The 24,403-nt window shown below is 45.4% G+C and overlaps 3 protein-coding genes and 1 long non-coding RNA gene across 4 annotated transcripts; 3 read left to right on the top strand and 1 right to left on the bottom strand.

Moving 5' to 3' along the window:
- Positions 1-940: 940 nt before the first annotated feature.
- On the top strand, positions 941-12,395 carry LOC125991335 (uncharacterized). Its single transcript, XR_007489239.2, has 6 exons — positions 941-1,066; positions 1,252-1,311; positions 2,613-2,652; positions 3,218-3,304; positions 9,717-11,799; positions 12,258-12,395. It is a non-coding gene; the product is annotated as an uncharacterized lncRNA (long non-coding RNA).
- LOC125991330 (alpha-1,6-mannosylglycoprotein 6-beta-N-acetylglucosaminyltransferase B-like) lies at positions 8,628-13,534 on the bottom strand. Its single transcript, XM_049759172.2, is given in 16 exon segments — positions 8,628-9,060; positions 9,153-9,313; positions 9,380-9,454; positions 9,513-9,629; positions 9,689-9,835; positions 9,898-10,053; positions 10,127-10,251; positions 10,829-10,962; positions 11,030-11,161; positions 11,233-11,402; positions 11,474-11,638; positions 11,707-11,880; positions 11,950-12,196; positions 12,250-12,495; positions 13,001-13,057; positions 13,316-13,534. Coding segments are annotated over 15 exon segments (2,265 nt in total). The 5' UTR covers positions 13,027-13,057; positions 13,316-13,534; the 3' UTR covers positions 8,628-8,870.
- Positions 13,535-14,380: 846 nt separating this feature from the next.
- Positions 14,381-18,888, top strand: tbc1d24 (TBC1 domain family, member 24). Its single transcript, XM_049759124.1, has 7 exons — positions 14,381-14,546; positions 15,271-16,350; positions 16,627-16,785; positions 16,842-16,905; positions 16,974-17,069; positions 17,706-17,952; positions 18,029-18,888. Exons 2-7 carry the CDS (start codon positions 15,368-15,370, stop codon positions 18,181-18,183), a joined length of 1,704 nt encoding a protein of 567 aa, XP_049615081.1. The 5' UTR covers positions 14,381-14,546; positions 15,271-15,367; the 3' UTR covers positions 18,184-18,888.
- Positions 18,889-20,914: 2,026 nt separating this feature from the next.
- Positions 20,915-24,357, top strand: atp6v0cb (ATPase H+ transporting V0 subunit cb). The gene is made up of 3 exons (XM_049759169.2): positions 20,915-21,181; positions 23,009-23,192; positions 23,373-24,357. Exons 1-3 carry the CDS (start codon positions 21,109-21,111, stop codon positions 23,575-23,577), a joined length of 462 nt encoding a protein of 153 aa, XP_049615126.1. The 5' UTR covers positions 20,915-21,108; the 3' UTR covers positions 23,578-24,357.
- The last annotated feature ends 46 nt before the right edge of the window (positions 24,358-24,403 follow it).

Here is a 24,403-nt window from a genome sequence, read left to right as displayed (position 1 = left end):
CTTGTATTTCACTCTGTCACCTTCAGGGTCCTCGTTGTCTGAATTCCCAATTTCTATCCAAACAAAATCCTCCTCTAAGCTGGAAAGGAACCATTTATCACCCCCCCCTAAATTGTGCCTGGATGTTTGTAGACCTTCAGCATCAAACACATCTGTCTTGGACATCCTGTCTTCCATCGAGTTGTTGTGCCAACTTGTATTACCGGACAACATTTCAACTTAATGGACGCCACTTTACGGTGGGATCCGGGAGTCGGTGACGGGGGCAGATTGTTCGAGATTGGCCAGACTTTGAAAAATTGCCAAGTATTCCAAAGGAGGCTTCAAAATTGTTCGTGTGTGTTAGCCAGTTTTTTTTTTTACACGTGGTTTTGCCGAGCTGCTTTTTGGAAAAGCTGTTTTGAGGATTTGGAAAAGTATCCAAAGACGCCTCCACATTCTTCTTCCAGCACTCGCCGAACTTGCTTTCATAAGCTGCCAGCGCAGCTTCGTTGGCTTTTAAATGGAGCCTCATTACCACTCGGCTTTAAAGTTCGACCGCCTTTTCCAGCATACGCTCAATTGTGTGTGTGTGTCTAACCACACATATAACTCCCCCCCCCCCTCCTTTTTTAAACCGCAAAAAATGTGGCAAGAAATCTTTGTAAGGGCTGCATCATAAATATTCAGCGCTGAAGGTCTGATCTGGATCTCGCTTTTTGGGCCGCACGTCTTCGCTGTGAGTGAAAGCAGCTGTCGTGTGAGGAGACAAAACGTACGTGATGATCCCAGAACCTCTGGAGGTAATTCATAATCACACTATTGACGCACTCCAATTTTCAAATTCCTCATTGTGAAGAACGAAGCCTTCTCCGAAGCTTCCTCAGGGAGCCGAGGAGCACTTTCCCTCAGGGGGGGGAAGAGGGGGCGGGGTTACGGACAAGCGGGGCCTTGTGTCAACCCGACTCGGGCTTCTTACTTCAACAACAGCCCCCGCACCTGTCAAAATATGGCCGACGTATCCACGTATCAAAGCAAATAAGCACGCTTGGATGACAGGTGCCACTCGCCGGAGAACACCTCGCCGGTACGTATAGACCCGCTTTATGGACCTTGCTAAATTTTTGCTCTCCATGGCAGAGCTACTGAGCAATAAATGTTTTGGACTGGCCATTTTTTTTTTAACACATTCCAAAGAGTCTATGTCACATCTTGGCACCTCGGCAATAAAATCTGCGGAAACCTAACTTCCTGCTTCTGCTTCCTGTGCAGCAAAGCTTCAAGCCCGGCGCCAGGATGGCACAATTGTGACCTCCCCGGTGGACGGCACCGGTACTGCATGACGCCGCCGACCAAAAGTATATATTCTTTATCCTCTGCACAAAAGTGACAGACTGCAAAAAACATTGAGACCTTTTGTACATCTGGGGAAGTTGGACTCCACGACCTTGACTATTTAATATCCATCGTAATGTTCGGATGACGTTGTTTGAAACCGTTTTTTTACAAGTGCATATGGTTAATCTTTTTGTTTTCCTCACTTTTAAAAGACACCCAATGGACACTTCTGGAGTTCCACCTGTTGGACATCAAATAATAGCGTTTTCCCGTTATAATAATATTTTGATTGTTGTGCAACGAGAAAAATATCGGAGTCATTTCGCCGCAATAACATAGTTAGCATTGTTTTTTGGGTTTCGTTTGGAATGTTGTGCTAGGACCCCAAGTGCAACGTGGCTCGGAGTCGCCGCCCTTGTTTCGTTTTATTCCACGGAGGGGTCACAAGGCTAAAAGGGCCCTTTTGTCTGATTAATGGTGTTTGCTTCACTTGCATACTTGCTGCCCGGCGTTGATGAATCCCAGCGTCCTCGTAAAGTGAAAGCGCGTACAAGTTGTTTCTAAATGGCAATTGTTAACAGCTCGGTGGTCTCTGTAAACAGTCAGAGATGGGGGGGGTTGAAAAAAGTGAAAAAGACAGAAGGCTGTTAAGATGTCATGTCGAGGTCGCCCGACATGAAGCTTCATTTATGCTTCACTGGAGGAGATCAAGTTTATTTATTAATTTTATATTTATTTATCGTGCAAGCCTCAAATAATTGACAGTTATGAAATTGTGCAGGGGTGGGTCACTTGAAATGTTTATTTGCTGGAGGTTACAGCTGTGTACACTTCAAATGTGCTCCGAGGTGAGATGTTGAACGTTCCCCCGAGTCAGCATGTGATGTCTTCCTGTCAGCCCCCAAAGTGGTCCACGGCTGTTTTTTTGCCACATGCGTGCAAAGCCTCGGACATCCCCCCGTCAGCCGCTTTCTCACGTCCATCTCCTCGCCAGAAGATTCCTCTGGCTCGCTCTTTTTTTTTTTTGTTTATCTTGACACCTCTCCTCATGCGTGTCCACCTTGCAGCTTTTCTCCCACGCAGTCCCGAATGCCCCCCCCCCCGCCCCTCCCCTCTGCTTTATAGGGTCATGCACGCTGTAAAAAACCTGATGTTTAAAAATGACATCGCATATTTGTGTTGCAATCCCATCTGCCGCGCATGATTTCGTTTCAGCTAATCGTCCGTGGATTGTTTTAACTATCAATATCGGTGCTGAAACACGATTGTAATTTCAATTTGTTTACATTCTACAGATTGGGTGTTCTCACGAAAAGTTGGAAATCATAATCAAAGGTAAGCAAGGATTGCATATTTATCGTATAGGCAGCCATTTATATAGCTTATTGTTTTCTCCCAACGGGAGCTCTGCCAGTTTTCTTTTCATTACCCGACCTGCAGGTTGAAGCGCCACTATCACAATAAACTTTATTTGTATCGACGTGTCCAGACGGAAGCGGCATTCCTGAGAATTAGGCTCGATTTCACTTCTTGGCCTCCAGTGTTTTTAGGGACCCTCGCCATGATGTGCACCACCTTTGAGTTTATTGATCAAATGTATTTTTTTTAAATATTACCTTTCCGACCTCAGAAATGAAAATATCGGTGTCATGTTCTCTCGTAAAAAATCCAGGAGTGGTGGTGCGTGTTAATTTTGGATTTGCATGCATTATTTGAAAAATATTTTCACCCAAATGTCCCCAAACAGGTGCAGGCATTCCTTTCGACTCTCGTTCCCTTTCCTATTGTTTAATTTCACTTGGGAAAAATGTCTAAATGTTCCCGCTTTGATGCATACGTGCATTCCTGGCATCTTTTGGATGTCGATGTGGCTTTGTGGTAATTCAAGCCTTCTTGAAAGGGGAAAAAGAAGTTATGGACAGAAGGTGGCGGGGACACCTGCAGCTTTGGAACGGCAGTGATTACAGATGACAACACTCAACAGCAGGTTAGAAATGTGCACACACACATTGTCCAAATTGTGCGATTGCCAGCAACACACCAAATGATGATTGCCAAATGCTTTTCAACAAATATGCAGGGTGTGAATTTGTGGAGGGGGCAGCTCAGGTCAAGCGGGCCACATGGCTGTGCTGGGAAGAATTTGTTTTAAATTCATCCCTACCTCCACTCCCACCTCTTGTCAAATTGTTTCCAGCCCACGGCGGCCATCGCAACGTTGTTCTCGCTTCTTTCCGTCCTCATTCCTGCTCTTTGAGTCTTGGCTTACACAAACGGGGGAGGGGGCGGAGTCTGGTTCTGCCTGTGCGTGCACACGGCCTCGCTCGTCAAAGGTCGCCAGCGCCCGCCGTAATTCCGAAACGATGTCTCGTGATTTCACGCATGCTTGGCTGAGGTAATCGATCGCTTTGAAGTAGCGGCCCCGTCTCGTTTGGAAACCAATGGATAATTTCGCAGAGTTGTTTAACATCAGGTTGGATTGATTGCGGAAAATGAATTTGAATTGAATTCCAAATTTACGAGGGTCGTTTTCTATTGATCGAAGATTTATAGCCCTCAGCTTTAGACGAGAGTTCTAATGTGACTCTGGAGAGGAAGTCTCCTTAGAGTTGTGGTCGCAGGTCATGGTTCTGGATCCCAGCTGCGAGCGCTTTGATGCTTGGTTAAGTTCTTACGTGGAAAAAAAAAAAAACTTGAAGGCCAAAGGTGCAAGATTGCATATGTGTGAGGGAAATGGGAGAGTGCGAGTTCAAAATTGCCACCAGGAAAATCTGGAGATGCCGTGCAAGGCGAGGCCCGAGACTGAGGAAGGTGGAAGTCAATGAGAAGCAAATGTCGTCCCACAGATACCAGACCGAGAACGTATCATGCACAGTAATCATCTTCTAAATGGAGAAGATCGGATTAATGGCATCCCCATTCATCTCTATGGGAAAGTTAATTTGAGTTACAAACTTTTGGTGAAGATGCGGATGGAGCCAAAGAGTGCATCCATGCACGGTGGATTGAAAGCACATGTGCTCGCCGGAGGTGAGGACACCGCCGCAACACATGCGAGGAACAAATGGCGTCACTCGGCCCCCACCGAGGACCACACGCCGCATGTTGTTTGCCCGTGCTGCCTTTCATCTCTTCTCACAACTTTTCTCATTTTATTTTGAAAATAATAATGGAAAAAATATGGTTTATCTTCAGTCTTCTCACAGAAGATACCTGTATGGAAGGAGATGGAAGAACCCCTAGTGGTGGTGGTGAGAAAGCCGTGCTATGGGAAAAGTTTTTTTTTTGGGCGAAACCAAATGAAGGAGAAGAAAAGCTGGACACAAAAGCCTTTGAAAAAGGCAGACAGCTCATGCCAAGAGGAGGGAAAGGAGCCAGCGAAGGAACTGCGGAGACACTTTTTGAATGTCATAAAAAACTTTGTTGCAAAGGGATTCTCAAAACTACCTTGGTGGTGCTCAAGTACCCTCCAGCATGTGTGTGTGTGTGTAAGTTTAATGGTGGTCTGGTATTGTAATGATCCAAACTTTGATGTGGTCCACGGGAGACTCCATTGTTTGGCTCCTGATGAATTAATTGAATTTATTAGCTTTGTTTGATGGAGCTCAACACCTGAACTTGTTTGGGAATCTTAATATATATCGAAATGTAATATTTAGATGAAAATTTTAGTCTTTGTGCCATTTGGCTGGTGCTATATTTTCATCCATTGTGTGTGACCCCGCCCCCCTTGTACTAAATCCACACCGGACGCTGTCTCATCCTCACACAAACAAACACACCCACTTTGTCTTCCTTCTGTGTCCCGCTCCTCCATGAAATCAATTCCAGGTCCCTTTTCTCCCACCAAAGAGCAAGACACATTTCCGTGCCAGCCTCGCAATTCCGTTCATCTACCCAAAACCAACCACCCACCCCCCAAACCCCGGCCTATTTGCCTCGCTCCCACAATTCATCAGTGCTCCATCTGAATCTTCTCAAATCCAAGTCAAATTGTTTGCTGCATGAATCGAATAGCAATATAAAGTGACTGGGAAAAAAAAAAAAGTTGAAAGGAAAAAAGGCCCCTCGCTCTTTTGCTTTTAGCCTTGACCTGCGAATTACAACCAGACCTCGACCCAAACATCGGAGCCTCATCGGTGATGTCATCGTGAGCCGCTCAAATTTGAAAAGCACGTGTTAGCAAAGAGGCGGCGCCACATTCGGAGGTTTCCATCGGCGGCGATTAACTCCGGAGAGCTTCTATCGAGAGAGACGGCGATACGGCGAGTCGTTAAAGCGGGATGTTGTAAAAGTCGAGATGACACGTTCCAGATTCTTAGCGGATGAAGAGGAATTTTCCAGATTTGACCAAGTCGTAGAAAAGCTCGGGAATCGTCAGTGTAAATTAGAATCAGAGAAGGAATGAGCCTTGATGCTTTCCATATGATGGATGGGATGGCTGCTGGGAAAAAAAAAAAAAGACTTCACAGATTCTGAATTTTGGAATATTTTTCTTCTATTTAACCAATTTTACACATTGTAGCACTTTTGTCTGGTGGGGTCATGTCAAAGTAGTGCTTTGGCGCACTCGACGTAATAAAACAGATGTTTGCTCATTGTGACTTGATGACAGATGATCATCAAGAAGTTGGAAGCTCATTCAATCTTCTCATTTGATTCCAAATCCCCAAATTGGTTTCAAGTGAGGCAAGATGGTCATAGCGGAGCTTGTATCGTTGCCCCAGGTGATGCCCGCCACTTTTCCCCCCTTAATCCGCACTGACAGGGTTGTCATCATCCGGCCGAGCGGGAATGATGGAGGACTCCTGGGAATGGGGACGAGGAGAGGGAGGGGGGAGGAGGAACTCTCCACTTCTCGCTCCACCCAGCAGCGCTTAGGGGTCTCGCGGCTTCAGCAAGGCCCCCTTTGTGTCGCTTATCACCAAGTGCTGAGTGATGCCGCCTCAAAGATGGAAGAGCTTTAGCTTGGAATGTTCCCAGGTGAGAATGGAAGAAAAGAAGGCGGCATTTGTAGCGATCTCGCAGGTGCAAGAAAAGAAAACGTGGGCGGAGTCCTGGAGGAAAATCAAGATGGCCGCCGTGATGTTTTGCCGTGGCAACCGCCTCCTTATCGTGGTAGATCTCCCCTTCCGCCCTCGACGCACCTGCGGTAGCTCCCTCATCTGTCTGCGGAGATAGCAGCATCACAAACATTCCTGGACCTGTGCACCTGGGCTGCAGGCTGTCATCGCCGTGGTAACCGGCCTCCAGCTGCCTGCTTCGCTATCATCTCCCTCATCTTCTCCGATAATAATTGGCCCAGCGGGAGCAAAAGATTGAAGTCAATCTTCCCCTAAAAAAAAAAAAAAAAATCTCCACCTTGGACTAACTTTTCCTTCAGGTTGTCATCCAACTCCAAAGTGACATCACGCGTTAATAAAATCCACATGAAGAAAAAAAAACACATGACCACCCAGATTAAAACATCAGGTCTTGTTATTCCAATTTAATACCACAAAAAAGGCCTCATTCCTGACTTTTTAAAAGGTCAGGATCAGGCGTGAGGGAGGGGGAACAAGACTTTTAAAGGACCCCCTGCACGGGCGGCTTTTATGACATCACAGGAAGCGGCGGCGGCGGCGGCGGCGCTTTAATGCCAACCACCCTGCTCGCCATCTTGTGACTCTTGAGTGAAAGCAGAAATGCCGTTTGCTAGCTTTTAACGCGCTAGCCGTGTGTGGCGTAAGCACCGTGCCGCATATGTGCAGGCGTGCCTGCAGCGAGAAGACATCAAAAGGTGGGGGCCGCTGCCCCCCCGCGGCACCCCGCCGCACAGCCCATTGCCACTCCATCCTCACTAAAAATCCCACCCCAAAAGGAGCCATTTATGGGACAATAAGAATGGATTTATGAGGCTCCAGAAAATGAAGGCACTTTCGAGGTGTGGGATGAAAGATGACAAAAAGATTTCGTGGGAGGCAAGTTGGACTTTTCCCTCATGATGGCCTCCATCTTGAGAAAGCAGTAAGGAGATTTTATTGGCTTCCATCGAGGAGCGTTTTAGTTGTTCATTACAATCTTGGCACGTCAAGAAGAGCTTTTTTAACGAGAGCAGATGTACGGGATTAAAATACTCTCTTCCCTCGCTATCTCCTTTTCGGAAATAACACACTGATTGGGCTTTTGTCCGAATCAGCATTTTCTGGTTCAGTCATTTTTTTTAGCATTGCCATGAGTCCATATAGACAAAAATTGGGGGTCAAGCAATTATGCAGGAATTAGCAATTTTTTTTTTACAGTTCAAGAAATTTCCGGCAATCCTGTCGAAGAGCCTTCATTTTTCTTGGCTGCCAAGTGTGACTTTGTGAAAGCAAAATCCATTCCTTCAAAACTTCCCGTCCCGTATGTAAAATTTCCAAACCTGGAGCGTCAACATTCCTCGCTGCCTGTCAGCACGTGACCTCACTCGGTGTTTCCTTTTCGGCTGGCTCCATCAATCATCTCTTATTTTCACACCGTCTAATGGTTATTTCAACATGGACGAGGTGGCACGAAACTGGCACTTGGATAACATGGTCGTTCCGAGATGGCTAATATAAAGTTTCACAAGTTAAAAAAAATTTGATTTCCTCCTTTGGTTGCACAATTAAATATAATTCATAAAGTGACCACAAGTAATCAGCACCATTGTTTACACTTTAGAGCCCAATGATGACATCATCGTTTTGCTCCATCCTTCTGCGACAATATATTCCGGAGCGCATCAGAAAAAGATTCTCCCCCTTTGGCCAATAAATGTCAATTCCGGGAAAAATCTCTCGTCGGTTCCAGTTTGAAAAAGCGAAATTTGTTGACGCCACTTTGGCCAACACAGCTGCAACGTGTCGGGCCAGAATTAATCACCCGGGTTTATTACGACCTGGATTTTGGACCTTATCATAAGGCATCTTCACATTTGTGCTCCAGAGCCACATTTCAATTTTAAAATCTACCAACGGCCTTGACTGACAGAATATGTGTCGGAAAGACAAACAGTGTGGTGGGGGCGGGGCTTGTAAGTTAAACAAAGCCAGGACAGTTGGGAAGTGGCGTTTCATATGACACAATATAATCACGCTCATATGGCAGTGACCACCCAAAGGCATCCAGAGGTTATCCGTGATTCACTTCCATAATGAGCCTCATCACTTAGGCTGTCAAACTATCTCCTAAGAGGCCCCGGCCCATCATTTACAGCCCACCAGGAATCAAAGAACCATGCAAATGATTCATTTGTAATTGTGCGTGATCCAGAAGTTCAGCTTTCACTGTAATTAAGAGATGGCGAATCCTCTTCTGGTGTATTTTATTTTTAACAAATAAGCAATAAATTCATTATTCATATTTTACATTAAATTAATGAATTTAGGCAGACTATTTTGGTTTGCACACTATGGCCACCAGGGGCAGTATAACACAGAAATAAAAACAAAAACAAAGAGGAGTTTCACAACTAAGCAAATATTCTGCAGTGATAGCAAAAAAAACAATTAAATATGTGTAAAGGATTTGAAACATTGCCGTATAGTGGATTATGGACTGAGTGCAACCTGTCCAGGTTGGTAAGTTCTGCACGGACACAAGCGGCGGTGAGAAGAGTCCGAACCGGCACAGCTGAACAATAGCGGCTCTTGCTGCAGGCGACAGTGCCGACCCCACGGGGTGTAAGCGGGCAAGATGTGATCGACGTCCCGGGCCAGGCTGGAACAATCGATCGCAAGCCTGCAAAATTACATTAAGATCGAATCGAATCGAATCAAATCGAATCGAATCGAATCGAATCCATCGGTCAACAAAATCATAACAAATTTAACCTTGCAAAGACTTCAGGGTTGTTGAGGCGGTGAAACTGAGAAGGTTCGCACACCAGCGAGGCACGGGCGCACACGCTGACGCATGACTGCCCGAGGGGACCCATGTGCACCCTTAGCGTGCTTTCCGGCGGCCACGTGACGATTGATGGAGTGCAGAAATTCTGGAAAATCACATTGGGGCTGATTAATGATATGTCAACATTTCCGCTTGGTGAATAAGACGTAACCTGCTGTGTGATATAATGATGAACCCGTTCCAGCATTCCCTCACAGGAGAACTCTCGAGGAGCGAGAGGCTTCACCTGCAAATTCAATGTAATTTAATTTCATGTCACGTAAAGGAAAAGTATTTTGCGCTACCTCTGTACGTAGAATTTCTCGGACCGCTTCCCGTACTCTCGTCTCATTGGTCACATCCACAGTCCACACGTGGGGTCTACCAATGAATTCTTCAGCGTACGGGTGCTGGGAGGAGATCTGCAATTCAAAGTTATTTTTATTCAAATTAATTGATTGTATTTTATCCCAACCCATACCTTTCTACTTGTGGGTTTGCCTTTGTAGAAATCGTTATTGTCCGAGGAGTGAGGCGGGTCGAGTCGTGGCTGCAGGAAGACGCAGCCCAGAGCGATGGCCTCGATGGGCGCCGGACCCTCGTAGGGGAAACCGAGACCTACAAAAACCTGTCAGGGCGGGGGTGAGTATGTTCTCCACTAACTGTTGACTTCAATGGCTGCTGTCTGACCTTGGCTCTGCGGAGAAGTCTCAAGAACTGCTTTTGAGAGAGCAGGCCGTGATTTCTGACATAGCTTGGCAAAGCGGAGACATGTCCAGAAGGTTGGTAAACTGTAGCGTGAGTCTCCAGTTCTTCACTGATTACCTTTACATACTCTGAAAGCCCCTGAAATATTCACAAAAGAAGCCAGACAGCATGATTTTCCATGCAAAATTAAAAAAATTACTGTTTACATTACCTGCCACATGTACTCTTGTTTGCCGTAGATGACGGCAATCTTCTCTTTCCTGCTGAGGTCCGACTCCGGGCCTCTCTGCGCGTCCTCGCTTACAAAGCCCAGGAAGGAGTTATCAGGTGTATGAGCTATAAACAAAAAGAAATCTGATTTGTGCAGATGGACCTAATGGAATGTCCAGTGCGTGATCAAACATATTGATTTGAATGGAGGAAGAAACAGAACAGATTCAAACCCAGGAATTTTTACACTGCGAAATTGACGGTGAATTGATGTTTTGAATTGCTCTGTCGCCCTCTTGCGGTCAATGTTTGAAGCACACGCTTAAACCATTCTAAAATATAATGTAATGTAATATAATATATTCCCTATGTGTATTTTTGCCCCGCAGGCTGTGAGACAGAGAAAGTTATCCCCCTTTTTTTTTCTTTTTTTATAAACCATCTGTCCAAAGTCTTTAAACCTATCTATCACTCTCTTCTCCTTCGGCAGGGCAAATAAACACGTTCCAGGCCGAGGGACGAAAAGCGACTCATCTCGGCACATCCAGCTTGTCTCCATCTGCCAACGGGCCAGGAAAGGTGACAAGGCGAGGTGTTCCACTGAAAGTTCTGTCTGGACCACCAGTGGATTTCACCTCAACAATTATTTCTCACCATGAGAATACGTGAACGTCTCTGAGGGAATCATAAAATACACACTTACGGAACATCGTCATGTACTGCAGAGGTTGAAGGCCCCAGCTACCCCAGAGTGTTTGAAAGCCATGGGCACGTGCGTAACTGGCCAAGTTGAAGGCTGGTTCGGTGCCGAACGAGTCCAGGATCCTGAAGCGGCATCTGTAGTACAATTTTAGAAGCATACGTTCAGAATAATTTCTCTCCTACAAATAATGGACAAACTTACTGGTAATGCTGGAAAGCCAGTCCCATGGCTCCTTGAAGGTGAGCAAGACCGTGATAGTCGGTGTAGATGAGGTCAAAGGTCAGGGGCCCCTTGATGGGACAGCTGCCTCGGCCCGGAGCCGCACCGATCAGTCTGGACCATCCCCAAACATGCTCAGTTGCTTCAAATGTTCTAATTCTACTTTCCAGGTTTTGGTTGCCCACCTGTGGAGGTGATGCTGCGAGGTGGTGAGGATCACATTGTGACCCAAGATAGTCAAACAGGCGCTAAGGTCTGCCCACTGGACCAGCTCTCCAAGAGGACCCCCTGTGTCCACCGTGGCTTGGAAATGTTGGCCTGCAGGTCCAGCGAGAGCACCGGGGTATAGCAGAACCTACAGGTCAATAGAAACACGTTGTGGCTCCGCCCCCCTGTCTCTACCAGTGACGACAAGCATGTTCAAACCCTCATGAGGGATGCATGTGTCTTGTTCTGCTGCATCATCTTGAGGGCAGCCTGTCTCCAGCATTCCGACATCATTTCCACTCTGGAGCGCATGAATCCAAGTGCTGGGCCGCTGCTGTTACTGATGACTTCATAGAGTGAATTTATAGTCGTCCTTATCGTTGCCTGCGTGAAATGCAGCAAAATGGTGTAGGGATGTCAAGCAAGTGGAGTCTTCACTGAAATTCTGATACCTTCTTTGTGTCTTTGTGGGCTCTCTGATGCCAAGGAGGTGAAGAGTGGTTCCGTCCAGGTTGAGGCGGGCAGAAGTTTTCTATTTGACTGAGGTAAGTCAGAATGGAGCAGGTGGTACCATCCACGCCGTAAAAGGCGTAGCAGGGGTCTGACTGCCATTTGGCTTGCAGGAACTTAAATAAATGAGAAATCCATCAAAATGATAAATACACTTTTTTTTGGAGAAAAAAACACTTTGTCACCTCGACTTTCTCAGCACATAGTGGATAGGCAGGATCTACAGGCACCATACATTCCTCTTTGTGCCCTACTAGGAAGATGAAGATTTTTTTTTAATCCATTATAATTTTAAAAAAGTGTTATGCGTGGTTCTCACGTGTCGCAACTGCGTGAGACAAGCGATGATGATTGAATTGGTCCAGTTTCTGGGAAACCCTCTTTAGTTCCGTCTCCACCAAACGGGCCAAGCCTTGCTGGTCCTGTCGAAAGCTAATAATAATAATAAATTGGTTTTATTTTTATTTTATTATTATTATTATTACCTCTGTAGAAGCATCTGGAGAGCCTCTGAGGTCATGGTAGCATCTCGCTCTCTGCTCAGCCGCTGCACCTGAGTACCAAGAGCTTCCAAGCGAAGGGCCAGCCTACGAAAACGAGGACCTTGCTGACCCGGGTCGTCAGCAGGAGACCTCCCAGCAGGGTCATGTGCGGACATTTCAAGAGGCACCCAGAATGTCTGCAGCAGCAAAGTGAAGGCAGACACACCAAGGCAGAGCACCAGGCAACCACTAGAGAACGCAAGGTGAGATGAGCATTTCAATCCTGAATCTTGAATATGATCAATAAAATCATCTTACAGATTGATTTGTATGGAAATACAATTATATTTAAATACAAAAACAGCCTTTTTTAATTTATTTTATTGGAATAAATAGTCTTACAAAATATAGTACTGTATAAGAAGAAAGCAATGTTTGGGAATCATTCATTCAAGCTGCAATATACTTTGTGTCCACAAGAGAGCGGTGTTTTACCAAAATACAGCAATTAATCGATTCTCTTTGTTTTAAAAACGCCCAGATTTCACCCAAAGTACACTTTTAAGTGACTAAAGGGTAAATAAAATAATTATGATTATTTTATTTTTATTAAAGAATTATATTATTATATTAAATTACATGTATTAACTAAATTGTCTACAACGTCATATGCAAATAAAGTCATTCAGTTATTTGAGCTAAATCTGTTGCATTTGAAAACTGTGAGGATTAATCTGATGATGCTCAGTCTTACCTGCGTGGCCGCAGTGCAACACGCATGACCTCCTTTTTATGCAGCTGTCGGGCCTCACTGCCAAACACAGGATGAATCGAACTGTACATCATTGTGTTAGACAAGATCAAATTTTCAATTAATTATATATTTATGTTATGCAAATGCATGGCTGGCCAATAATCTAGCCTCGTGTGTTTGGCAGAAATTTCAATAGGCCCATAAAAACCAAAAAAGCCAAGTCAGCAAATTGTGAATAGCATGATCTAGATGTCAACACTTGTTATAATAGACCAGCCACATGCACACACGCCAAACCTCCTGAGATCGGCTTACCCTCTGCCAGGCTTCCATCAGGCCTGTTTGCAAAACATACAGACTTAAAAAAAAAAAAAAAAGCAAAATAAATGAAGTCTGGAAAGTCCTTTTTTTGTCTGCCGACGCTCTCTTTACATCCTTCTCTGGCAGCGCCCTTTCTCTGTCTCGCGACCCATGGGTGGGCATCCTGTGGTTGCCGTGGTAACCTGACTCCCCTTTTTAAGGGAAACAATACCCACTGTAGCACTGGGGCTTTTCACGGACACAATGGAACCCACGCTATAGGGGGACGGAGTTTTCTTTCAGGACTGTGAAACATACTCAAGTCTGGGCTGTGAAATGATAACAAGATGCTCCAAGCACCAATCACAAAAAGTATGTTTGCTGTTTATTTATTTTTCCAAATGACACTTTCCAGCACAAATAGAAAGTAGACACAGAAGGTCATTACTTCCAGGCCCATATGTCACACCTTCCCTTTTTAGAATTAAGCAGTAGTAAGTATCCTGAACTCTGATTGGCTGAAAGCACCAACTGCTGGAAATCCAAAATCTATTCAGATGTCAATGCTTTTGAGTCATCCATAGTTGTTGTTTTATATTTGTTCACTCCTAGTTGATATCATGCCATGAGTGAGAGCGGAAAGATTTGACAAGCATAAACCTACATAAGCTAGGCCATGAAGGCTTACTGGCTTTGGTCCCATCTGTCTCGCTCGCCGTCACGCATGCACAATCATGATATTTTCCCACAAATATCTAAAAATCATAAATTTACCGTTTGACAAGGATTATGTTTCCATCCACTGAGTTGCAGTACAGTATTAAAAAATGAATGACGTCATGGAGCGACACAAGTTGTTGCAAGTTGCACGGAGGTTCTCCACAATTGAATCATCAGTAATAAGTGTCATGTGTTGGCTGGTTAGTCTTGGTGGTAACTTTGACCTGAGCACAAAGGAAGCTTTTGTTGCCTTATTAGGACGCTTCCTGTCCAACTGTCATCCAATTAGACAGCCTGGAGGTAAACAAGTAGCTTAGATAAAAAATACTGCTTCTGGTCTTGGAAGGTGCGTGGAAGAGCTTTAGTGTGGAGTAAATATATCTAAAAATAAATAGTCCATTAGAGCTCTTGAGCTTCTCGTGCAACTGTAAATGGACCCTGAAGCAAAGTAGCTTTTAGGAGCAACTGCGCATGCGCGAGGCGACTTCATGAATTCCGCTTGACGTCTCAAGACATCTGCATCCAGGTAGGAGTAATGTCGGCATTTTTCTGCACCGAAACACGCTCAAACTCTTGAAGACGCTTATCTGCTGCTTCCTGATACCGGGGCTTAGATGCACTCGAGTCGGTTTCTTCATTGAAAGCGCCCTGCAAATTCGTGTGGCTGTAGGTGACATTTCTGCTAGCCGATGCTAAACTGTTAGCTGATACATTTCTACGAAGTTATTTTGTGTCTCGGCGGATATTTGCACGGTTTGTGTGTTTGTGTGTATGCATAGGGCGTAGGCTTATGCGTTTCAAATTTTGGTAGTTTGTGCCAGCTTGACAGGAGCAGCTTGCTGCTAGCTCATGCTAACAAGGCTAACTTGACAAGAATGAATGAGACAGCTTCGTTTTTATTGCACCTTACCTAATTATATGAGCGTTTGGATTTTATTGCCTAAAATGTTTTAATTGCATTTTTGCAGCTTCATGTTGGTGCAACCAGGTGGTTGACACTTCTTTCCATTAATTTGCAGGAGACTGCAAGATTTATTTATGCTGCTTGTGAATGTTTTTAACATCTAGTGTAGTTTTTTGTAGCCTTATGTTTGTTTCTGGGGCAAAATATAAAAACGAATATAAATTTAGCTGCATTCCAGTTGCAGCGCAGATTCACTTGATCTAATTTTCCCAGATATTTTTGTGCAACCCGATTGGATTAGGCTGTCTCTCAAATTCTCTTCCCCCCCTCCCCATTTTCTTTGCAGCGACAGTCATGGGGCTCTCACTAGAATAAGCCGGTGATCAGCTGTGTGGAGGCGGCGTTTAGTCATAGCCTCCGTGAACCCCACTCGGTTTCCCAACATGGCCGAAGAGGACTATGGCACCTTTGTGGACTTCACCCAAATGGGGGATCTGGAGAAAAGCAGTGGGCCCACCAAGGTGGACTGCAAGGACCTGAGAGAGTTTAAGCAGATGGCTCGCCAGGGTTACTGGGCCAAGAATCACAAACTTCGGGCGCAGGTGTACCAGCAGCTGATCAAAAGCATCCCCTGCCGCACGGTGACGCCGGACGCGGAAGTCTATCGAGACCTCATGGGAAGCGCGGCCGCCAAGAAGCCGTCCACCAATATCCCCCTGCCGGACTTTGTGGACGAGAACCCCGTGCCGCGTTACTGCCTGAAAGCAGACGCCGTCGGCTCCGCCCACCGTATCATCAACTGCCTGGCCGGTCAGTTTCCCGACATTTCCCACTGCCCCTCCCTGCCGGCCATCACTTCTTTGCTTCTGCACTTTAGCGCCGACGAGGCTCAGTGTTTCGAGCACGTGAGCCGCATACTGGCTTGCAACGAGCCGGGTAAGCGGCTCCTGGACCAGACCTTTCTGGCCTACGAGTCGGGCTGCATGACTTTCGGGGACCTGGCGAATAAGTACTGCGCGCCGGCGCATAAACTCATCGTCGCCACGGCCCGGGATGTTATGGAGGTTTACTCGGACTGGCAGCGATGGGTGCTGGGCGACTTGCCCTTCAGCCACATAGTTCGGATCCTGGACGTCTATCTGGTGGAGGGCTACAAGATTCTCTACCGCGTAGCCATAGCGGTACTCAAGTTCTACCGGAAACACAAGGCGGGAGCTGCGGCGGGGACGGCAGACCAGCAGGATTCCGCCAAAGTCAGGGCGGACATTCAGGCTTTTGTCCAAGGAATCGCTTCGGTGGTTACGCCCGATAAGCTGCTGGAGAAGGCCTTCTCCATCCGGCTGCTGAGCCGCAAGGAGATCACCTTGCTGCAGCTCACCAATGAGAAGTCCCTGCAGCAAAAAGGCATCACTGTCAAGCAGAAGAGGTAAAACGAAGAGGTCAAGTGTGCTTGCTTCAAGCTGTTTGTTTGTTTTGCATGCTGGCCTTGTTTCCTCCTTAATTGTTCTTTGCCTTGTTCTATACATTTTCCATCTCACCGCCACTTCTGGTTCAGATTGAGGTGGGTTCTCACCTGTCGTCTCCCATCTCCATACATTCACTTCCTTTCTTAATATGTTGCTAACTTATAAAGCGCTCACGAGAACTGCAAGTGGATGACCAAGCGTCGCTTCCTTTGTTTTGCTTCCCTCGGCATCACCAGGAGGAACGTGCAGCTGGCGCTTAACCCGGACACCTTCTCCTCGGAGATCGTTAGCGCTAAGGAGATGCGTGACATCTGGTCGTGGATCCCCGAGCGCTTCGCCTTGTGCCAACCGCAGCTCCTTTTCACCACCTCCACCCACGGCTGCAGCCTTAACAGGTACGCTGAGTTTTTTGTACATTTAACCAGAGGTTAACCGTCACTTCTTCTCGCAGATTTTACGAGCATTGCGAAGGCTACGAACCCACGCTGCTCCTTATCCGAACCACAGACGGCGATGTAAGGAAGTTTCCAAACAAATGTTAAACATGATGAAGTGAATCACGATGTCACGTCTTTGGGCTCAGGTGTGCGGAGCCTTCCTGTCTACCGACTGGGAAGAACGTAAGAGGGGAGGCAACAAGCTGAGCTTCTTTGGCACAGGGGAGTGCTTCGTCTTTAGGGTTAGTTGAATTTCCTTCTTTTCACAAACTGTTTTTCTTCACTTTGCAAAAAAGAAAAGTATTTTGTGGCCACAAATCATTTTATTTGCGTGGTATGTCTAAATTGTAGTTGTTGGTTTTTAAGTGCAGTTTTGCATTATGGCCAGCAGAGGGTGCTGTGTATTCGTTTTTGACGCTCTTGAATTAGGCGTCATTGGCTTCAATTTGCTAAAAAAAAAACGTCTCAATTTCAGGAGCCAATTTTTTAGTCATGTTGGACAAAAAAAAAAGAAACAGTTTGTTGCAATTCGGGAGTTTATTGCTCTAAAAATAGAAAGGCTCATATTTAGCCTTTGTGTGAATTATTTACTCACCACGGTTCGGGCTGTCAGCGCTGTGCACACCATCTTGCGCACACACGTTCAAGCGTGGGTAGATCCGGAACAGCTGTAACCTGATCTGCTTTTTCTTCATCCTGGCATCACATGACACCAGCATGAGTCAACGTGTGACGCTTACATACTCCCCTAGCTGATGCTGCGCTATTGTATTTAATTTGTGAATTAGTTTTATTATTTATTTGAGCTCAGGATGAATTTTCTTCAACACACATCCTCACTGACAATTCCTAACTGAATCCAAATTGTTTGTCGCCAGCTCAAGCCAGAGATGGAGCGCTACGAGTGGGTGGTGATCCGTCACCCGGAGTTAGCCTCCGCCGTTAAGAATCAAGTTCACGACGACACGGAGGCCTCCGAGAGCCAAAATTCTGACGCCGATACTTTGCAGCAGCCAGAGAAGGCGCTCGGCGAGCTTTCGCCTTTCCTGTCCGCCCGCCATTTCAACCTCAACTCAAGGAACACGTCCATGTTCATGGCTGGGAATTTTGACTCCATCATTGTTGGTGAGTGGCAGACGGCAAAAACCAAAAATATGTTTTGCCAGATTCTTTTAAAGTCGGATATATGTTCTCCGACCAGGTGGCGGCGACGGCAACGCTCTCTACATCGACTCGGAACTCAACCACGGGCGTACCGGCCGCTGCACGACGTTCGACAACCCGCCGCTGTGCGCCGAGAGCTTCCAGGTGTCCCTGCTGGAAGCGTGGGGCTTCCAGGACACCATGGCAACATAATGCCACGCCCACTTTTCCGTAACAGTAAACACTTCTTCTACTCTACTCGCAAATAAAAGCCACAACAGAGACTAGGGGGATAAAAGCGTACGTCCAGAGATTTTCCAAATTCAACTTCAGCCGTCCTTCATAATATCAATCCATGATTGTATTTGTTAAAGTCCAAAATGTGAGATTTTTTTTTTTTTTTTTCCGTGCTACATTTGTATGCATCTTGAGCGGAAGCAATTAAATTAGTGAATCTAAATGTCCGTTCGGTGTCGTGATGTTTCCAAGATTGTGGCAGATCCCGAAACAAAATGGCCGTGTTAGTCGTGTTTTCTCTCAAATAATGTGCAACCGTGAAGTATTTTGTAAATGTGGGATGAACCAGATTCAAATATCATAGTAATGTGGATTAGTATGAGCTATGTGCTTGTGATGAGACTTGCCGTTTTGCACTGTTTATTATGCCAAAGCTGCCGAGAGACTGACAGCTAAGCAAGCCATTTTTTTTTTTTTTTTTATTTAATGAATGTCTATTTGTTTTGAAAGCAATGCTAACTATCCTCCGCTTACCGTTTGGATTTTCCGTCCTTGTGAATCGAGGCGTGTTGGTGAAAATGTCTCACTTCTGCAACCTTTTTGATTTTTGATATGTGTGGATAAAATGTCTATTAAAATGTCACAGGTGAATTCCATGTCATAATACAGCACTTAATCGAGTGTCTTCTTTCTTTCCTTCACTCCCTGAAGTATGCCAGATGCCTTTTAAGGTCAGCTGACCTGGAATTTAAACCTTTAATCCGTATCTGCTTGTGTGCCTCGCTCGTAACTCATTCTCTGAGTTAGTACTGCAATTTTATTTCCGTGAGATAGTCTTGTTTTATTCGCAACAATTTTAATGAACTTAATGACGCTTTTAAATTGTTAATATAGTACTGTAAGTCCACGGAAATAGATATGTGCACGTGCAGGGAAAGAATTTACTCACCTCTATTTTTGTTGTCTATATAGGGAAGTTACTGACTGAACTGCATAACTGGAAATTATGTACACAGTTTGCAGTTTTTTGGTAATTCCTTTTTTTTATTCATTTAAATAGAATTTGTATTTGTGTAACGTGTTGGGTTTGGCATTAACACAAAGTAGGAAGTCAACATTTAATACAATTATTTGAGCCATGCACAGATTAAAAAATGATTTCAGCAATGCTTTGGCACACCACTAGAGGGAGTCTGAGCTACAGTATTGAAATTAACTGATTAAAAGAATTTATGTAAGAAATATTAAAGTTTTAACACCTGCCTCTTAGTTCCGAGGTTGATATATGGATTTTGGACTTCGGCCTTCCTGTGGGGTGTTTTTTAACAAATCAATATGACCACAATTGAAACATTACCCATTGTTATATTAGACACAATGATTATTAAGAGCCAATTCATTTGCAGTGGGTGTGGCTGCGTAATGCATCCTGTGAGATGTAATATCCGGGATGATAAAGCGGCGTCGTAATTCCCACTTTACGATAAGTGTCGTTGACTCTGGCTTGCCAAGGCTCCACTCTTCATTGAGGATTCTGCTAATCACGCATGCGCTTCTATATTTAGCTGCTGCTTTGGGTGTTGGTCTGGTGCATCTCATGAAGAACATGCTTTCCAGTATCCCCTGCAATAAGGTGCTTATGGCTTAACCCTAGATGGGCTTCTTCTCTCCACTAGCCCCCCGTTTAAAAATAAAGACTTAAAGAAGCAGTTATTTGTCATGTGAGAGGGGGGGGTTGCTTTTAGAGTACTACTGTGACCTCATCATGCCCTTGTGAGAATTTGTCACATTTCCCCTTTACAGAGTCTCTGACAAGGACAGTCATGCTACAAATGTTGGCTTCTCTGTCCATCCAAATTTATTTTATCTTGCAGCCACTTGAAAAAGAAGGCCTGTGCTGCTGGTGAAATTGTGACGTGTGATGGGGCTTTGCCGTGACACAAGGTGGAGGGGAGGGGGGGGGGGTCTCTAGTGCTGACTGGGCTGCAGAGGAGGAAGGATGGAGGAAGAGGAGGCGATTTCTGACGCACGCACTAGCTCCCCATCCCCTCTCTGAGCCGCCTGGAGGAGAGGGGATTTCTCAGCAGCCCCCCCGCCCCACGTCAACATGCTGCCTCAAATTTTCTCACTCCTATGCCCCACGTTGCAGCATGTCACAGCCAACTGTAAAGCACCCGCCGCTGCACTGTAGAGTAAAATGCAGGAATATGTGTGAACGCATTTCAATCAGCTAAGTCAATTCATTGTGCTGCTCCCTCTGATGTGCACGCCTTTGCCACCAGGGGGCAGTTTAATGCAGTCATACAGATAAAAACGAAGACGTCACTACTAATATCCGTGGCTCAAAAAGCTACAATAGTAGAAAGAGTCATAAAATTCATAAGCATATATTCTTCATTTTTTTGTGAAAACAACTGTCAAAGATGTTAAATGATTTGATTCTGCTGATGTTGCCTCCAAACGGTCCAAAGGACGCCTGCAGCGGACTGTACCAAACGGACTCCTACATAGGGGTGACCTTCAACAAATGAGCCACAAAAATGTGTATTTTGTCCAAAGTGCAAGATAGTTTCAATATATTTTTAATTTAAACGCCGTTTTAGACATTTTCCGTGGAATACGTTATCAGCTAATGTTCGCTTAACGTAAATAGACACGTTGCTGGCCCCGAGACTGGTCAGGTGATACATTCCGCTTCGCCATTTTGTGCCTCTGCACCCGGTATTTATCACAAGAGTCGTGACTGAGGTTCGTTACGAGCTACTGCTAGTTTAGGGAGACGCGCCTTGCCTTTTTCATCCGTCTACTCAAGCCCTTCGCTTGGGTTTCCCCTTTTCACTCGACGTAGTCACCTCGCTCCTTTTCTGCTGTCATTTTTTAAACGTATTTTTTTGTGGAACCATGTCGGCCGAAAGTCCCGAATACTCCTCGTTCTTCGCAGTGATGGGTGCCTCTGCGGCGATGGTGTTTAGCGGTAACTATCACTCAAGCTTGTCTTTATTCTCGTCAAAATATTATGCTTATTTTTTTTTTTATATAACCATGTTGTTTTCAACAAAATGGCGACGTGTGTGTTTTTATTGTCATTTTACGCCAACAGCTTCCACCAAGTTTCTCTCGAAATGACAACCGTGAAATTGGTCTTCAAGCTAGCTCGTTAATGTCAGTTGCTCAATTTAATAAAAAAAAACAAACATTTGTTTTCGGTTTAGTCGAGTCGTAGCTGAATAGTTGTATCACAGTATAGCAGGCAGTCAAGCTAATAGTGCTAAAGCTAACAGATGACGTCCACCAAAATGAATCTAAATTTAAACAGACTGAAAAATAAATTCACACACTCGTATAAATAATGTATTAGAATCAACAAAGTACAATCCTTAAATGGTTTGACGAATATCACAGAGGCTGGCCACAAAATTCCACGTGAACGTCAGAAGAATGAAGAATTATTATGACATTGGAATTGAAGTAGATTGTCTTCCCCTGTAGACAAAACAGATTGAACGATTGTTCTAATCTGCACCACAAAATAATTATGCAAGATCGCCGTGTAGTTTGGTGTATCATAGCTAATCCAGTCCTAGTTGTGGTTTATTTAATTGGGAATCAGTGACTTGACTTTATGGACAGGCCATATTTTAAACGCTCTGTCAGAGTTGAATCAATCTGGGGGGGTAAAAATTAGGAATATTACAAAGCCACTTGAGTAGATCATGAACTGTCGTTAAGGAACTGGGTTCGGAGGGCTAACTTCCTTGTAGCTCACAAGAATGATACCAAGTCACATGACAATCACATGATGAGCCTTCTGACTCGTACCAGCCATCTGACTGGTCTTGTGAAAAATTCTTGTGAGGCATACCTTGTCGCGTTGTCTGTTTGATTAACGTGTCAGGTATTTTATTTTATGGACATGAAACAGGACTCTGCGGTCTTTAGGCTAAACCGCAAGGGAGCTGCAACACCGAAATGATCAGAAGTTAGCTCGCTAGGAGCAATGTCGAGAAGTGACAGCTGGGGAATTAGCATCCTGTGGGGTGAGGGGTTTGCGCTTTCTTGGAGGGAGAGAGAGAGAAGCGGAACTAATCAAGTTGGTGCCGTGGCGACATTACCTGCTGTTTCTGCTTGGCTTCACAAGCTTCAGTCGACATAATGTGTGCTTTTTGGATTTTACGATTCATTTAGCGCCAATAAGATCTCTTTCCTCCGATGGAAAGCATTGTGTGCACTCAATGTATTGAATTAAGTATCAGTAGTTGAATTATCCCACGGCTAACCTTGGCTACGCCAGCTCTCAACACATTGCCACACGAAACGAGTTAAGTGAGAGCATCCCCAAGATGTCTCTTGAGGCCTTTTAGATGCTATTAAGTGTTCTGCAGAGAGCTCCCGTGCACTTCTCCGTGTCTTTTGATCAGAGGCCACATCAGCAATGCAGCGTGTTGACTGAGCCACGTAGGAACCAGCTTTATTTGGTTACTAATTTCTAAGCTGGGTATTTGTAATGCTCTCAAGCAGGCACATGCGTGGGGCCTTGTGCTTTTTCTGTCTGATTGGAAGAAGAAGAAAAAAAAGAGCAATTTGCTAGCTGTCTTTTGCGGCTGCCAAGTCAAGTTCAGGCTTGAAATCCAATTGTGATATGATCTTGGAACAGGAACTATCGTCTACTTCCCCCCCGTGTCAGCATGCTGGATTTTTGCGAGGAACTGAAAGTGACGAGACTTTTTCACATTTCATCATTCGGACGCGATGTCTCGTCTGCAAATCCTAACTGGTTTTGTTTTGTCCTGTTCCACGCTAGCCCTGGGAGCGGCCTACGGCACGGCCAAGAGCGGCACGGGCATCGCCGCCATGTCGGTGATGAGGCCGGAGCTCATCATGAAGTCCATCATCCCCGTGGTCATGGCGGGCATCATCGCCATCTACGGCCTCGTCGTCGCCGTGCTGATTGCCAACAGCATCACAGAGCAGGTCACCCTCTACAAGTGAGTTTACCTCCATGCAATTTTGTCACCCGTTTTTATGAAACAAATTTTGAAGAGAAAACATTGCACTGGATTAATTGAATTTTTAAAAAAATTGAATAAAATACAAATACTATTTATAATGTCAGAGCAAATGTCAAGAATACAACTTAAATAAAACTTTCTGTCTCCGTGTTCAAGGAGCTTCCTCCACCTGGGGGCCGGCCTAAGCGTGGGCCTGAGCGGGCTGGCGGCCGGCTTCGCCATCGGGATAGTGGGCGACGCGGGCGTCAGGGGCACGGCTCAGCAGCCGCGACTTTTCGTGGGCATGATCCTCATCTTGATTTTCGCCGAGGTCTTGGGTCTCTACGGGCTCATCGTCGCCCTCATTCTGTCCACGAAATAAACGCGGGCCGCCACGCAGCACCTCTCCGCTACAAGATCTGGCCCACGTGTCGCTGCTGGAGAAGGAGTGTGAATTGTGTGTGAGTGTGCGTGTGTGTAGTGAGGGTGGGGTGGTCTATTTGTAAAATTTCTCCAACACAAAGCGGAAGAAGAGAAGATGGTATCAAAAAGAATCAAAATGGCTCCGTGATAGGGTCTCATCTCAACAATGTGTACAAATTTGGTAGTCGACTTGTAAATGAGCTATATAGTCATTTGTCTGTCTTGTGTGTGTGTTTGCGTTACAAAACAATTGTATGATGAGAGTTCCTCAGCACCCCCCACTCTCCACTCCACTTATTTGGGGCCTGGAGCTGCGTTCTAGAAAGAGCTGACCAAATTCTCCTGCGGGATGATCTCGAGGATCTCTTTGTAAAATGGACTTTTTTTTCTTTCTCCTCTCCGCTGATTTTATTTATAAGAAATTGTCCATTAAACTGTTGATATGCATCAAGTCTAACTTCCCAAGATATATATTTACATCTATACGGATATCGATAGGTTCTATATGCTAAGTGGCTGGAATTCTTCAGGATGTAGTTGTCGGTTTCCTCATTTCCGACCGCCCGGGCTGTGTCGCTGTTGGGCTGGGAGTTGTCATGTGTAGCTGTGTTCCAATCATGACCGCGAAAAAATCGTTTTCAATGTTTTTCCCTGTAGTACTGATGTTTGCATTAAAGGCGCGAGCGTGCGTGTGCCCAGTGTCGGGTCGCCCAAACGCTCCCCATCATCGTACCCCTTATCTGTTGCTGTACCTCGTTTTTTTTCTCCCTTCCATTCCAGCAGCT

This window comes from Syngnathus scovelli, chromosome 21 (assembly GCF_024217435.2).
Source record: "Syngnathus scovelli strain Florida chromosome 21, RoL_Ssco_1.2, whole genome shotgun sequence".
NCBI lineage: Eukaryota > Metazoa > Chordata > Actinopteri > Syngnathiformes > Syngnathidae > Syngnathus > Syngnathus scovelli.
The sequence above is the reverse complement of the archived record's forward strand: the minus strand, read 5'-3'. Positions and strand labels throughout refer to the sequence as shown.